The 17,396-nt window shown below is 43.1% G+C and overlaps 1 protein-coding gene across 1 annotated transcript in view; it reads right to left on the reverse strand.

Moving 5' to 3' along the window:
- Positions 1–17,396, reverse strand: part of LOC116157885 (trafficking protein particle complex subunit 9-like) — a 59,852-nt gene that overhangs the window by 16,422 nt on the left and 26,034 nt on the right. Inside the window, exon 2 of the mRNA XM_064477378.1 lies at positions 6,683–7,083. Within this exon, the coding sequence (XP_064333448.1) occupies positions 6,906–7,083 (178 nt within the window). The 3' untranslated portion in view covers positions 6,683–6,905. The remainder of the gene's footprint in view (positions 1–6,682; positions 7,084–17,396) is intronic.

The following is a 17,396-nucleotide window of genomic DNA, read 5'->3' on the forward strand; positions in this document are numbered from 1 at the left end:
ATAAATTAATGAAGGGGTGGGTCTCAAAGGGACAGACAGAGCTGCTATCTCCTGTCCAGAACTCTTCATTCTGTAGAACATCAGAAGCAAAACCAGGAGTACCAGTCCTGAGAGTCACTTCCTGCTGACACCCTTCACTGACTCCTGTGTCAGTTCTAGTAAAACCCAAGCTCTTCCAAAGCCCTCCACCCCAGGCCCTCCCCAGTGTCCTCCCCAGCAGGGCACCCTCCACCCTGGACCACACAGGGCACTCTCCCCGAGCCCACACCCACAAGCCTCCAGGCCTCTGCCCGGCTGCTCCTGCCACCTGAGCCACCCTCTTGATTCCTTCTCCTGGCTGACACTTACTCTGTACTCACAAATGAATGCAGAACCCATATCTTCCAGGAAGTCCTCTCTCATAATGTCCTTTAGGTCTTGGCTGGTCTCCCTCTTCGGCAGCACTTCATAATGACAAACTGGGTGTTTGCCCGCTCCTTTGAGACCACGACCTCTTGGAGGCCACGTGGGAAGGAGTGAGACATTACAAGAGGGGTGGGAGAAGCAAAAAGCAAAAATCACAGCCCAAATCCCAAATTCAAGGATTCTTTCTCAGAAAAAGAATAAAATATTTCACACTTGTGAAATTTGGCTACTATTTTTGTGGCTTGCGGAAAGCAAGGGCTTGGTGTTCTAGTCCAAAACCCAGGTTACATGCAAAGAAATGTATATATTCATATCCAAAGGAAACCAGAGCTGCTCAACAACAGTTTGCAGTTAGAATTGAAAGGAATTTTGATAACGGCAATCTCTCTCTTTTTTCTTTTCTGGCATCATATAATTTTAGAAGTATTTGCGTGACTAAGAGATGGCTACAGCCCGTGATTCTGCACTGGAGTGTTTGGGGCTGAGGAAGCCCAGATTACATTCACTGTGTAAATGCAATCACACCAACACAAAGACAGGCGCCCTGGTGGTGGAGCTGATGTTCCAAAGCAGGCAAACTTATGCTGTAAGAGAACTCTAAATAGAAAGTAACAAATGCAATGTTCTGTACTCAATTTCATTCGCTATATGGGCCATTAAATGATAGTATATCTTGTCTAATGAAACACAAAAATAAATTGTCAACTTCGATTTTCTTCATCTGACCATTTTATGCTAACTTTGGATATCAAACCCTCAGTCCATATGGAAAGCTCAGGCCTACGCTGCAGCACAGTTACATCCCGTGGAAGAAAGGGAGAACTGGAGAGTTTCCCTTCAGAAGCTGCTAAGTCTGGTTTTGCACCTGTACGTCATTTGCAACCACGTCATTGTCAAGGAGTAAGACCTTACCTCTGTGGGGCGAAAAGCACTGCGGTGCTTCCGAACCGTCAAAGAACACTGAGCTTTGTGAAAGAGTCCTGAGGCACTTATATCGCACTTTTTTTGAAAGGCTCCAAAACTGACCCACTTCACCATTCCACGTACAACACGGAGGTCCAGAATTAGTAGAGAAAACATGCCCTTGAAGTCTGACAAGGCCCTGCTTGAATCCTGCTACAGCATTTACTAGCCGCTAAACGGACCAATTCCTTAACCCCTCTGAGAAGGCTTGTCAATCCTCAAAAGGGGGCTGCCACCGCCCACCTGGGAGTCATGGGGGTGAATGCAACATGCAAGTAGGGCTGCCAACTGGTACCTGACACGGGGCCTGGCTAGTTTCCCTCCGCTGCCCTTCTCCCCCTTTAAACTTGCACTGTTCCCCGTGGTAAGGATCAAGCCCCCAGAATAGAATGCCCGAATCTTCTGTATATCCCCGGATACATGCCTTACCCTTAGGAGGCCAGAAAAAGAACTGTCTCCTCCCCAGTCACTATCACTGTTCTTAAGAGTCTGACTTTTTAAACTCTATTTGCAGGGAGACTATTCCAGAACTGTCCAAGCACCATTCTCCAGGTTGGCTCCTCTCCCAGTGCCCATACATTCTCACCTCAGATCCTCTGTCTGATTGCCTTCTGTTCATGGGAAAGCGAGTCCGGTAGGGTGGGGACTCCCTAGGCATCCCTCCCTCCCTCACAAGTGAACGTGACTACCTTCTCCCCACTCCCCACTCCAACTCTAGCTTCTGATGAGTCTCCCCTCCCAGGCCCTGCAGCCTTTACATCGTCCAAAGACGTGCACACGTGGCCACAACCCTCCCTTCAGATTTCTTCCTGGCTGGCCCTGCCCACCCCCCGGCCCCTGAAGGATAAATGGCATTGCTCTGAAAATCAGAAACGCCACTGACTGACACACCAAAGTTGCATGGTCTGGGCTTTACTCCAACCGAGGCACAGCCCTGTCCCCCCTCAGCCTTAGCCTGCACCTCTCAAGATGAGCTAATCCAAGTGCACAGCTGTGAACACCAGCTAAGAATGACAACTCCCAACTTGTATCTCTAGTCCGGCTCCTTCACCTCAGACCCAGGTTCATAGACCCGAGTGCCTCTTTGAAGTCCTAACTTTGATGACAAATGGCATCTTAAAAATGCCTCATGTCCACCATTTACTCTGGAATTCGATTCCTGGCAGGTACCTCGCAGGCTCCCCATTTTAGTAACAGACCCAGCACCCACCTAGGTGTTTGAAGTCACATTCAATTTCACCTGTTCCCTCCCTCCAGCCCTGGGCTGGAATATTAGTCCTGTCATTTCTGTCGCTAAGCCCATCTCAAGTGTGGTTCTGCAGAGACCATGGCCGGAACCCCACAAGCTCACAGCAAGGTGCACTGAGTCACAGACCTCCGAAGGGAGCTCCCTGGAGGGGGAGGCATCTCCTGCCACCGGTCACCTCAGAAGGCACTGGATTCTCACACAGGAGGCCCAGGAGAAGGGACTCAAGGTTCTCCCGTGGTCTGAACTTTGAAGGACCCGAGGTCTGGGGGAGCTCCTAATAAGCAGACACACTTGCCAGTGAACAGATGAGGATGGAGGAACCCAGGCAAGTCTGTTCTCACTCCGACCCCTGGGCTCTAAGGAGCCATGAGAAAGGCCTGTGTCCAGGGCACAGCCCACCCATCACAGATCCCAGGCTGCATTTGCCAACCCAGACAGCCTAGACTCCTTCTACTTGCGACTCTCACTTCTGTTCTGTTCCCCCCGAGAATGTGATGGACTCTTTCAGAAAGTCTGGCCTGTCTCAAGCGAGACCAAGTCAGTGAAGGATGAAGTGTCCACATTTGGACCAGAGCATGAAAGGAGAAACAAGGCCTCATGGCCAGCATGACGGTGGTGGCCCAACCCTTCCCCCGGGTGAGATGAACCAGGGTGGGGGTGAGAATCCAAGGTCCTAGGTCGGTCAAAGCATCTCCCTTCACGGCTGACTGTGGTGTTGTTGTCTCACTACAGCAAACTAATGACACGGCCGTCAGTGGTGGACGTCAGCTGAAACAGAGTCAGCTATTTACTGCCAACATGGGTTAAAAGTAAAGGCCGGTGCAGGGAGACCTGCACAGCTGCTTAAGCAAACCACAGACCCGGCTCTGAATGCCCACTGGCTGAAGCAGAGAGGAAGCTACGGTCCCCGTTAGCGGTCCCTGTGTCTACCAGATCCAAGTGAGCCAGCTACTTAGCAGAAGGCCACATTTTCCTGATTCTCAGAGAAACCAGTGTCATAAAGGGAACAAAAGAGTGACAAGGATTTTAGACCCACTTCTGCTCCTTTATGAAGGCAAAGTAAAATAAATGGGATGGGGAAGGCAAAAGCAAAAGAAAACTGCTTCCTCCAACAGCGCCCCTTGTGAGCTGCTAACCCCACCAGCCGGCCACGTCCTCCCCACTGACAGCCGGCCCAGAAGCCCAGTCAGATTCATTACACAGCGACGGCCAGGAACCGCGTGAGAGTAAAAGCCAGAATCAAGCAAGGTACTGCAGACTTTGACTTTCCAAGTGAAAATACCCATGAAAAACTTCCCTCAGAAGCCACCTAAATAAATTTGCATCTCACTTCCTCAAAACACACAAAGAAGCAAAATTAATAATGGCTCATTTGTCACCAATATAAGGAGGTCCAAACAGGCTCCTCTAAGCAAGGATTTTAACAGGTATCAAACACCAGTGCATGATGTGTTAACAAAGCAAAAATTCCAAAATTTTAGAAAATAATAGGATGACTAGGATAACAAATGGATCAAGGCTGCTGTTAAGTTTTTGCTTTTTAAAGCGATGGAGGCAGCACGAAGTGAAATGTAGGTATTTCCAATGCAGGGTGTGCACAACCCACCTTTTCAGACCCAACAGCACGCTCACAGGGTGGTACAAGAGTAAAAGGAAAAGAGGAACAAGCAAAAGTTAGAAATACACAACAACCAAAATAATTTTGACAGCATGAATATAAGAATTTACATGAGTGTGGTGAGGCTAGAGACGGGGGAGAGTGAGACCTACCCTCACCTCCTGCTCCGGGGGAGCCAGGGGCAGGAGAGGAGCGTCACTGCCATGGGGACCCCAACGTCGTCAGCGCCCCAAACAAAAACTCCACCTACATGCACCTCGACAGCTTTTGATCTACAATACTTGGTCGCATTTCAGGCTTGACAGTTTTGCTCACTCCCACCAAGAGTAGCAGGAGAGAATTAGGCTCTGCTCCTGCAACAAAGCATTATTTTAAAAGTTCGGTGACTATGAAATAAAAGCAACAATGGAGTAAAAGTGATGGGAGGAGAACGTGTTTGACTGGAGCTCACTGGCTGCGTTATCTCACTGACGTTCAGATGCTGGCCGAGTGCTTCTGGTACCAGAACAGACAGATCCAACAGGAGGGAGGTTTAATGTGCTGCTGTATTTTGATGCCCAGAGCTGTGCCTGGTAGACGAGGTTCTGGGTAAACAATGGTGACAGTGTCAATCACTATGCACTAAGCACACTGTCCTGAAACTAGTTCCTCCGCCAAATCCCGAGGACAGACTTCCAAAGGCAAAAACAAGCTGGCAATTTCTGGTGGGTCCGCAGACTCATAGCCAAGCAGTTGCTGAGCAAAAATGTCACCAGCGCCTCCTATGACAAAAGAGGAGGCACTGGCCAGGGGGCTGGAGCAGGGCTCCAGGCTTCCACCGCTCACCCACCAGTCTGTCCAGGGGGAGAAGGTGGTCCCTGCTGACGCTGCAGCACTGTGCGCACTTGCAGCCCCACCTTAATGCATCACCGATGTACCTCTCTCGCCTAAAGTCTGGGGGATCGGCAGGAGGTGACAGGTGAGGTGGACAGAGCCAGCCTGGTAGTGGCCTGGTGCTGGCATCTGTGCCCTCAGCAGTGCCCAGGACCCTAAACGTGACACCTCATCCCCAAGGAGCAGAAGGGAGTTAGATGTGTAGATCACAGAGCCCTGCGAGGACAAGTACACATCATGGCCACAACATGTCTCGCCATTTCCTTAAGCCATAGAGGCATGTCCGGGGAGGAACTGAAAATTCATCCAGAGCCCGCCAGGCACCACACGCAGTTGGGACTCTGGTCCCCTGTGCCTTTCACTCGCAGGGCTGGCCGGGACATTCTTTTTGTCAGTTCTCTGGTGTCTTCTCCTCTAACTTACCAAAACCCAGAAAGTATGGTCTGACCTTAGATAAGTCCAAGAATTACGGAGCCTCGACTCCACAGCGGGCCCGGTAGGATGTGCAAGGACCACCAACTGTCACCTATGAGACCGCTTTGCGTGCTCTCCAGCGTAGGGAGAGCAGACTCAGGGCCTGAGGCCCGAGGCTGGAGGACACAGCTTCCCTCGCTCTCTGCAGCAAAGGGCGACCACCTCTCAGCAAAGGCATCTCGCCTCTTCTTCCCGAGGGACGGCACGATGGCCACACAGGGAAGCAGAGCAGAGGGTGACGGAGGGGGCAGATGGCCCAGAAGAGCTCGTCTGCAATTCCAGGGCAAAGTGGGGCCACTGACCTAATCACAGGGACAAAGTAAGAATGAACGTTTCCATACTCTGTCCCATACTCCATGACACGCCTTCCCCTGCGTAAGGAGCTCCTTCGGAAATCCCTGGTGGTGTTTCTGATGTCCTACCTGGCATGCTGGCTGTCGGGCAGGAAGAACAGCCTGGGAGGCAGGAGACATGGGCTCCAGCCCCAGCTCAGCTAGTGCCTCGATCTGCTGCGTCTAGGGATTTAGCCCCTAACCTATACATCAAATGGACGAGACTGTCCCAGGACAACGGGAATGCAATGAGAGTCACATAAAGAAAGTTTTCCAGTTGCCACTTTTAAAAAGTAGAAAAACAAATACTTTAAAGTGATTCTAAGAACAGATCTAATTTAATGTAATATGTATTATAGTATCATTTTGACATGTAGTAACTATAGAAATTATCAAGATAGTTTACATTCTTTTTTCTAGACAAGTCTCAGTGTCTGATGTCCATTTGACCTTCTGCACGTCTCAGCTTAGACCAGCCTCCTCCCCAGCACTCCCAGCCTCTTTGGCTGTGGCTACCCTATTGGACAGCAACTCCAGGGGTCCCACCAGGGGTCTTGGTTGGAAAGGGGGAGTAAGTATCCAAACTAACCCTAAATGGATCTCTCTGAACTAAAGATGAATTCATTTTTAAAACTATGAAAACCGTCAGGCTGCATCTCCCTCCCCCCTTGGCTGCAAGACAGCTCCCCTTCTTGCTGATCCCTTTCTGGATGTAAGAAAGCAACCCAGGCACACAGCCAGGGCGGCCAGGACTCCACGTAGGCTTACCTGCTGTCTGTGTCCAGTCCCACCAAGTCCTTATTCTCAAATGGGATGCAGAGGAGGGGGATCTTGTCCCTAAAATTGTTGGTGGCCCTGACCAGGAGCTCGGACTCGAGCACGATGAAAAGCGACTTGATGAAGTCCTTGATCCTCTTCTCCACCGTCCCACAGTCCTCATAGCTGGGGTAGAAGGCCACATCAGTGCGCAGCTGCTCGGCGAGCTCGCCCTTCAGCACAAAGACGAAGAGCCACGAATCGTCCTGCGTGTTGCCACAAATCTCCTCTGCACAGGGAGCTCCTCGATCTGCAGCCAGTCCTTGGCCAAGCGGTCAGTGATGGTGACGAGGCCCATGACCCTTCGGTGGGTCTTGAAGTCTACCCACTCATTCTTGTGTGGATAGTGGTACCTGTAGCAGATACAGAATGACTGCTGGAAGCTGCACAGCCTGACCTGGCTCACTGAGGATATCTGTTTATAGATGCATAAGAGATTATCCTCCAAGATATTCCCCACGTGCTGGACCACCATGGGGAGAGTCTGGTGGTCCTCAGCACACTGCACGTAGTCAGCAATGCTCATATTGCAGGCTCTGCCAAGAGGGGAGAGGAGACTGAGGTACACGCTATGCTGTGGGCTGCAGGCCCCTCTGGGATGCGGTGACCTGTGTGTACCAGCCAGAAGGCAAGGGAAGCCCAAGCAAACCTGGGGTTACAGTCTGTCCTCAGAGTCTGCACATGGCTACCATAGCTAGGATCACATTATCCTGCTCTTTCTTCCAGCCCCTGCAGAAAAGAGTCATTTCTTGTTTTCTGTTTCCAACATCTAGCCAGGCCCTGATGCTCAAAAATGCTGAATAAATGAATGAACAAAGGAACTGCTTCCACACCCCTCAGCAGAATATAATGAAAAGAACCACAGTGGGATCGAAAGATTTGGATTTCAACTCCAATTTACTTGAACTCCTATGCTGCAAAATAATGGAAAAGAAAACTCGCCCTGGGGAGGAGGGTACAGTTCAGGGGTAGAGCACATACTTAGCATGCACGAGGTCCTGGGTTCAATCTCAAGTATCTCCAATAAAAAAATGAAACAAAAAATAAACTTAATTATCCCATAAAAATTAATTAAAAATTAAAAGGAAAAAACATTGCAATTAACACAACATTCTAAACTTGACTATACTTCAATTAAAAACAAAACAAAACAAAACAAAACAAAAAACAAACCTTGCCTTACAAGAATATATCTAGATCAAGGCAGATTGCAAATGCAAAATGCCTAGGTTACCACCTGCATAAAAAGGGGGGATGTACAAATTTACTAATCCCTCCTTTATGAGCTGTATTTCCTTTGGGAGGTTTTATGACCTCTGAAAGTTAATTTTCACAGATGAAAAAAGAAAACGTTAGCTGATTCTCAGTACTGCTGAAGAATTAGATAACCGTATGAAAGCATCTGACCCACAGAGTGTACTCAATAAATGTTTGTTGAATGAATGAATAAACAAGCAAGTGAATGCTGCTCCCTGCCACAATCATAATGGTACTGTCTGGAAATCCCAAGCCCGTTTCCCTCCCGACTCTACACTAACCATGTGGGTGACCTGGGCAGGCCTGTGTGCTTCTCTAAACCCCACTTTAATCACGAATAGAAATGGGAGTAATAACACAAACCTCAAAGGGTTAGTGAGTCAATAATGAATTGTACCCCAACCTTGCAAGATGGAAACATTAAGGAAAATTGGGTAAAAAGTACATAGGCTGTCTCCGTATCAGCTCTTACAACTGCATGGGAATCTTCATTACATCTCAAGATAAAAAGTCTAATTTTTTTAAAGAGGCTATTGAGATTAAATGAGCTCACTGTCTTAAATAAGGAACACACAGTACAAATAGGACAATGCACAGCCTATGATATACACTCAGTAAATATTCCCACTGAACCTACTGGTCCCTCCAACTCCAGAGCACAAGGATGGGTCCTCCTGGCCAGAGGCCACTGCACCTGCAGCTAACAGAGATAATTGTCCCCACTTTCAAGAGCCCCTGCCACCACCTTAGGTCTAATGTTGTATTTGTAACTTTGTTTTCTTTTTCTTAAATACAAACCCCCAATTGCATAGCCTTCAGGTCACCAAAACCTGACCACGGAAATCATGACAGCAGCCCTCCCCAGTGAAACAATAAAATTAAAAACCATATCCACAAGAACTCTATGTAATTTTAGTGGCAGGAACTTCATCCTGGACTGAGAGGAAGAGGACTGGGGAGGAGGGGGCAATCTGGGGCACACAGACCCAGGCGCTACCTGTCCCATGATGGACTTTAGACTCAACCCTCACCCCCCAGGAACTTCAAAATACACATCGACAACATGCTATGGACAAGTTTTTTTTTTTTTTTTTAAAGAAATCCCTGACTCTCTAACAGGTCATGTTTCTACTGAGAAACTAATGACTTCTGTGTATATTGTTTCATGAAAACCCTAAAATAATAACATTCCAACTTGACACATGAAGAAACTGAGGAAAAGAGAGGTTTATCACATTGTGCAAGATTAGAGAGAGGCCATGTCAGAAGCTGTATTTAAACCAAAGCCCCTGCTCCAGCGCTTATACCAAAAAGTTTGACATACTGTCCCTCTCCTGCCCCCTCCCTGAAATAAATCTCTGAATTCTTTTCTGCACCACTTGGAAAGAACCAAAATCACATCAACTTTCCAGAAATAGCTGTGTCACCCCTTGGAGGACGTATCAAAATCTGAAGAGTTAGGGTGGGGGAGGGGTTTGAGTTCTTGGTTTCTCAAAAGGAGACATGGGTTTAAAAGAAACCAAAAAGCACTTATCTAGTCCAAGCTCTCACTGTGCAGAGAAGGAACTGGAGTCTCAGAAGAGATGAGGAAAGGGACTTATTAACAAATATTGCCTCAGTGCAGCACCAAGCCAGCCCTGAGCGCTGCTGTGGGAGGATCTGGGAGGCCCAGGAAAGTGAGTGTTAGAAAAAAGGAAGCCCTGTCTCTACACTGCCATACCATGAAGTTCCATCAAATGATCCACTACAGGTGCAGCCAACATTAAGGTGGGCTAAGCTTAGGTTACAGAAACCCAGAAGTCTAAATTGTACTGGAAATTCCAAACTTTACTATGTTTTTTCCCAGTTGAAGCATGAGCTCAGCGGGAGCTCCGTGCCAGGGACTACACGAGGCCTGGAGTTCTTCCAAATACAGATCTCTATGAACACATGTGCAAACCACATGCAGGCCCACCAGAAGAAAAACACCTACAGATAAGTTGGAATTAATGAAAGTGAAGGCAGCCAACCAGCATATATTACTAGCAAAAAGGATGCTACTAGAAATACTCATGGGCATAGCAAACTGTGGTCAGCAGGTGGGAAATGGGGGAGGGACAGATTAGGAGTTTAGGATTAACAGATACACATAACTATATATAAAATAAATAAATGACAAGGACCTACTGTATAACACAGGAACTATATTCAATTTCTTGTAATGAGTTGTACTAAAAACACTCTGAAAATTATATGTGTACATATGCATAAATATAACTGAATCTCTGCTGTACTCCTGAAACAAACATTGTAAATTGACTGCACTTCAATAAAAAATAAGAATTTAAGAAACAAATAAATAAATAAAAATAAAAGCAACACCATTAAAAAAATTAAAAGAACTCTGTAATCTCCTTAGCTGTAGGAGGGAGAGAACAATGTTTGCAAGCACCAAGTCCACTGGATCACTCCAGCACTGGCTGTCACTCTTTCTGATCATCAGGCACTTGGCTTCACTGAGGTTAGTTTTCTCTTCTGTTAAAGGCTACAGTCACAACTAATGATGTATATAATCTCATCATTCACAGACCCAACAATTAGTAAGGACTTCCCATGAGCCACGCTCTACAGAGATAAAAAGATAGGGTCCCAGATATACTCATGGACAGAAAAAGTTTATGTCATAAAGACATTAATTCTCCCCATTCTAATATATAGATTCAATGCAATTCTGATTAGAATTCCCCCCAGATTTTTCATGGAATGTAACAAGTTAATATATGCTCAGGAACAGCCAAGAAAGTTCTTTAGAACTGGGGATGGTTGGATGGATCATTCATTTCCACAGCTCTTTTTGAAGCAATGAAAACATTCTGGAATAATGATGGTTGCACCACTGTGAATATGCTAAAAGCCGCCAAATTGTACCATTTAAATGGGTGGACTTCATGGTGTGTGAACAAAATTGCAATGAAGCTGTTATATGAAAAAAACTTTTCCTGACAACTATTTTTCCCTCTATACTAGTAGTATGCCCCACATTTTAAGAAAAACAAAAAACCAAAGCCGAACAAAAATTTTCCAAGAGATCTTTAAGACTACAATATTCTTGGGTCTCCAATGCCTCTGGTGGTGCTGCTCCTGTTAACATACACTAGTTGAGCTGGGCTAGTTAGGGACTGTGACTATCTTTTCAAAATTGACAGTCATATGTTTCACCCTAGGAGGGGAGAGGATGGAGGATGTCTCATCCCTCATGCCCTCAGCTCATTTTTAACTGAACCAAGCCCTGCTTTCAACACTGTAATACCTCTCGCTATAAAAACACATGATATTGGAGTTTAGAAGCAAGATGGAGGAGTGGAAGAATGCTCGTAGCTCACTCTCTCCAACAAATACACCAAAACTCACATCTACAGACCCACTCAGCCAACCAGATCACCTGCTTAATGCAGACAGAACATCACCTTCTTCGAAAGACAAAGAAGTGAAATAATCTGTTTTATTCCTGCATAGGCTTTAGGTAGATAAATAAATACACTCCTTATGGACCACAATAGATAACTGATACTCCTTAAGTCACAGTGCCAGAGAGGTATGAGCAATATGAAGAAGCAGAGGAACCACTCTCAATTAAAAGAGCAAGAGAAATCCCCTGAAAGTACAATCAAGGAAATAGACATTGATGGCCTAATAGGTCAAGATTTCAAAGAAAGAAGTGATCAAAGTACTGAAGGAACTAAAAGAGATAGTGTTTAGAGATATAAAATATGTCAAAAACGTAATAGAAACTATAAAGAGAACCAACTATATTTGGTAAACTCATTGGCTGAAATGAGATGTGATCTAAAAGCTGTACATAGCAGGCTAGATAATGCAGAGGAATGAATAAGTGACCTAGAAGACAGGACAACAGAAACCACCCAATCAGAACAGCTGAGAGAAAAACAAATAAAAAACAATGGAAACAATAAAGGGACATATGGGATAATATAAAGCATGCTAATCTATGCATAATAGAGTTTCCAGAAGGGGAAGAAAGAACAAACGGGATTGAAAAGGTATTTGAAGAAATCATGACTGAAAACTTCCCAAACCTAAAGAAGGAATCAGATATCTAAGTACAGGAGGCTCAGAGGGTCCCAAACAGGAAGAACCCAAACAGACTCACACCAAGACACATCCTAATCAAGATGGCCAGAGTCAAGGATAAAGAAATGATCCTAAAGGCAGCAAGAGAAAAAACAAATGTGAGTTATAAGGGAACCTCCATAAAGCTCTCAGTTGATTTCTCCACACAAACACTACAGGCCATAAGGGAGTGGCAAGATATATTCAAATTCCTGAATGAAAAAATATGCAGCCTAGGATACTCTATCCAGCAAGGCTATCCTTTAGAATAGAAGGAGAGATAAAGAACTTCACAGATGAGCAAAAACTAAGAGTTTAACAACACTAAACCCATGCTAAAAGAAATATTGACAGGTCTACTCTAAATAGAAAAGAAGCAGGATGCTACAAAAATGAGAAACTCAGAACTGGAAAGGAGATGACTGCCATGAATTACAAATATAATAAATACAAAATTGTAAAAGAAGACATCTAAATCATTAAGAGTGGGAGAGGGAAGCAAGAAAACATACAGCATTTTGTTTTTCTTTCTTCTTTAAAAAAGTATGTGTTCTTGGTAGGATGGGTTTGAGCTAATGTTACTATCTGTTTAGTACAAACATTTAGAGTAATAGGTTAATAGACTTACAAAAAAGGGTAACCACAAGCCAAAAGCTTACAAGTGAGTCAAACAAACTAAATGAAATCCAAGATAATACACAGGAAACTTACCAAATCACAAAAGGAAGAAGAAAGTAACAAAGAGAAAATGCTAAATCAAATGCAAAAATAAGTTAAAAATGGCAATAAATACTCATCTATCATTAATTACTGTAAATGTTAATGGACTAAATGCTCCAGTCAAATGACATAGAGTGGCAGACTGGATAATAAAGCAAGAATCTTCAATATGCTGCATATAAGAGACACACTTTTGGGAGAAGGACACATATAGATTGAGAGTGAAAGGATGGAAAGGATATTCCATGCAAATGGAAAAGCCAAAAAAAGCAGGTGTTGCAGTACTGATTTCAGATAAAATAGACTTTAAAACAAAGGCCATAAAGAAAGATAAAAAGGACATATTATAATGATTAAAGGAGTAATACAAGATGAGGACATTACAATCATTAATATATACGCACCCAACATAGGAGTACCTAAGTACGTAAAACAACTACTAACAGAGATAAAGGAGGAAATTGACGGGAATACAATCATTGTTGGAATATTTTAACACCACATTAACATCACTAGACAGATCTTCCAGACAGAAAATAAAGAAGGCAACAGAGAAATTAAATGATGCAATAGAAAAATTAGATTTGTTGGGTATTTTCAGAGTATTGCACTCCCCAAAAATAGGATATACATTCTTTTCAAGTTCACATGGAACATTTTCTAGGATTCATCATGTACTTGGGCACAAAAGAAGCCTCAACGATTTTAAGAAATTATCTCAAGCATCTTTACTGACCACAATGCCATTGAAACTATAAATCAACTACAGAGAAACAAAGAAGAAAAAGAGGAAAGCATGGAAATTAAACAACATGCTATTAAAAAACCAATGGATATCTGAGGAAATCAAAGTTGAAATTAAAAAATACCTTGAGACAAATGAAAATGAAAACACAACCACACAAAACTTATGGGCCTCAGCAATGTCAATGCGAAGAGGGAAATTTACAGCAACACAGGCCTTCCTTAAAAAAGAATAACAATCTCAAATAAACAATATAATCCACCAGCTAAAAGGACTAGAAAAAGAAGACCAAAAACACCCAAAATTCAGCAGAAGGAAGGAAATAATAAAACTCAGGGAGAAAATAAATAAAATAGAGATTAAAAAATAGAAAAAAAATCAATCAAACCAAAGGCTGGTTTTTTGAAAGAGTAAATAAAATTGACAAACCTCTGGCCAAACTTACAAAGAAGAAAAAAGAGAGAGCACAAATAAGCAAAATAAGAAAGGAAAATGGAGAAATTACAACCAATAAACATGGAAACACAGAGTATAATACGAGAATATTATGAAAAACTGTATGGGACCAAAATGGATAACCTACAAGAGATGGACAAGTTTCTGGAAACATACAGTCCACCTAGATTGAATGAAAAGAGACTAACCACTTGAACAAACTGATCACTAGAAATGAAATTGAATTAACAATAAAAAACCTCCCTACAAATAAATGTCCAGGACCAGACAACTTTACAATGGAATTCTACCAAACATACAAAGAGGAACTAATACCAGTCCTCCTCAAACTCTTTCAGAAGACTGAACAAGAGGGAGTATTCCCAAACTCATTCTATAAAGCCACCATCACCCTGATACCAAAACCAGGCAATGCCACCACCAAAAATAAAATAGAATTACAGACCATTATCACTGATTAACATAGATGCAAAAATCCATACCAAAATACTAGCAAATAGAATCCAACAGCACATTAAAAAGAGTACACATCATGATCAAGTGGGGTTCATCCCAGGGACACAAGGATGGTTCAGCATACGCAAATCAATCAATGTAATACTCACATCAACAAAAGGAAGGAACAAAAATGATCTTCTCAATAGATGCAGAAAAAGCTTTTGATAAAATTCAACACCTATTTATGATAAAAACTCTCACCATTGTGGGTATAGAGGGAACATATCTCAACATAGTAAAAGCTACAGCCACCATAGTACTCAACGGTGAATAGCCCAAAATCTTCCCACTAAAATCTGGGACAAGACAAGGCTGGCCACTATCACCACTCCTATTCAATATAGTTTTGGAAGTCCTCGCCACAGCAATCAGGCAAGAGAGAGAAATAAAAGGGACCCAGATTGGAAAACAAGAGGTAAAATTGTCACTATATGCATATGACATGATACCACATATAGAAAACCCTAAAAGGTCCACACAAAAACTACTCGAAATAATCGAAGAATTCAGCAAGGTAGCAGGTTACAAGATTAACATTCAAAAATCAGTTGCATTTCTTTACACTAAAGGTGAATCAACACAAAAAGAAAGTAAAGAAACAATTCCCTTTAAAATGGCAACCAAATTAATAAACTATCAGAAGTAAATCTAACTAAGGAGGTGAAAGACTTATACATGGAAAACTATACAAACACTGATTAAGGAAATTAAAGAAGACTTAAAAAAATGGAAAAAATATCCCATGCTCGTGGAGTAGAAGAATCAATATTGTTAAAATGGTCACCCTGCTCAAAGCAATCTACAGATTTAATGCAATCCCTATTAAATTACCCAGGACATATTTCACAGAACTACAACAAATCATAATAAAATTTATATGGAAGCACAAAAGACCTAGAATTGACAAAGCATTACTGAAGGAAAAGAAAGAAGCTGGAGAAATAACCCTCCCAGATTTCAGACAATACTTTACAGTTACAGTAATCAAAATGGCATGATATTGGTACAAAAACAGACATATGAACCAAAGGAACAGAATAGAAAGCCCAGAAATGAACCCACAAACTTTTCATTAACTAATCTTTGACAAAGGAGGCAAGAACATATAATGAAACAAAGACAGGCTCTTCAGCAAATGGTGTTGGGAAAACTGGACAGCAGCATGTAAATCACTGAAGCTAGAACACTCCCTTACACCATACACAAAAATAAACTCAAAATGGATCAAAGACTTAAACATAAGACAAGATACAGTAAACCTCCTAGAAGAAAGCCTAGGCAAAGCATTATCTCTCATACATCTCAAAATGTTCTCCTAGGGCAGTCTACCCAAGCAATAGAAATAAAACAAGAATAAACAAATGGGACCTAAGTAAACTTACAAGCTCTTGCACAGCAAGGGAAACTATAAGCAAAACAAAACAACAACCTACAGAATGGGAGAAAAGTTTTGCAAAAGATGAAACTGACAAAGGCTTGATCTCCAGAATATATAAGCAGCTCATACGACTTAATATGAAAAAAAAAAACAAACAATCCCATCCAAAAATGGGCAGAAGACCTAAACAAGCAATTCTCCAAAGAAGAAATACAAATGATCAATAGACACATGGAAAAATGCTCAATATCACTAATTATCAGAGATTTGCAAATCAAAACTGCAGTGAGGTATCACCTCACACCAGTCAGTAGGGCTATTATTCAAAAGTCCACAAATGACAAATGCTGGAGAGGCTGTGGAGGAAAAGGAACCCTCTTACACTGCTGGTGGGAATACAGTTTGGTGCAGCCACTGTGGAAAACAGTATGGAGATTTCTCAAAAGACTAGGAACTGACTTAACATATGACCCAGGAATCCCATTCTTGAGTATATATCCAGAAGGAACCTGACATCAAAAAGACACCTGCACCCCAATGTTCACAGCAGCACTCTTTACAATAGCCAAGACATGGAAACAGCATAAATGTCCATAGAAAGATGACTGGACAAAGAAGATGTGATATACCTATTTGATGGTGTACTATTCAGACATGAAAATGACAATATAATGCCATTTGCAGCAACATGGATGTCCCTGGATAATGTCATTCTAAATGAAGTAAGCCAGAAAGAGAAAGAAAAATACCATATGAGATCGCTCATATGTGGAATCTAAAAAACAAAAAACAAATAAACAAATGTAAAACAGAAATAGACTCACAGCCATAGATTACAAACTTGTGATTGCCAGGGGAGAGGAGGGTGGGAAGGGACAGACTGGGAGTTCAAATTTTGTACATACTGACAGGTATATATAGAATAGATAAACAAGTTTATACTGCATACCACATGGAAATATATACAAGTTCTTGTGGTAGCTCATGGTGGAAAATGATGTGACAATGAATAAGCGTATAATTGAAAAATTGTGCTCTACACTTGACATTGACACAACATTGTAAACTGAGTATAACTCAATAAAAAAAATAAAATAAAAAGAATTTTTTAAAAAAAGAAAGTTGTCCTGGGGTCCCCTACTCCTCCCAATGCCAGAACCCTAGGCTGGGGAACCTGATGCTGGGCTTATAATTCCCACTCCTGTTGGAGGTTCGTTGTGACTTATTCTTCACCTTGTGAGTTGCCCACAGTGAGGGATATGGGGTCCACCTATATCATGAGAATGCCCCTCCTACCATCCTGCTGTGGTTCCATCTCTGTGTTTCCACTGAATATCTTCTTTTGCTAGGATCCAGTCTTTTTCTTTTTTTTTTTTTTTTTTGATGCTTGTTTAGCAGTCAGTTGTAGTTTCACTGTAGTCATGAGAAGAGGCAAATAGTGGAAGCCTATCAGCTGGCTTTCAGCAGAGTCACTGCAGGCCAGAAGGAACAGCCATGATATA

The sequence above is a fragment of the Camelus dromedarius genome, chromosome 22 (assembly GCF_036321535.1).
Source record: "Camelus dromedarius isolate mCamDro1 chromosome 22, mCamDro1.pat, whole genome shotgun sequence".
NCBI lineage: Eukaryota > Metazoa > Chordata > Mammalia > Artiodactyla > Camelidae > Camelus > Camelus dromedarius.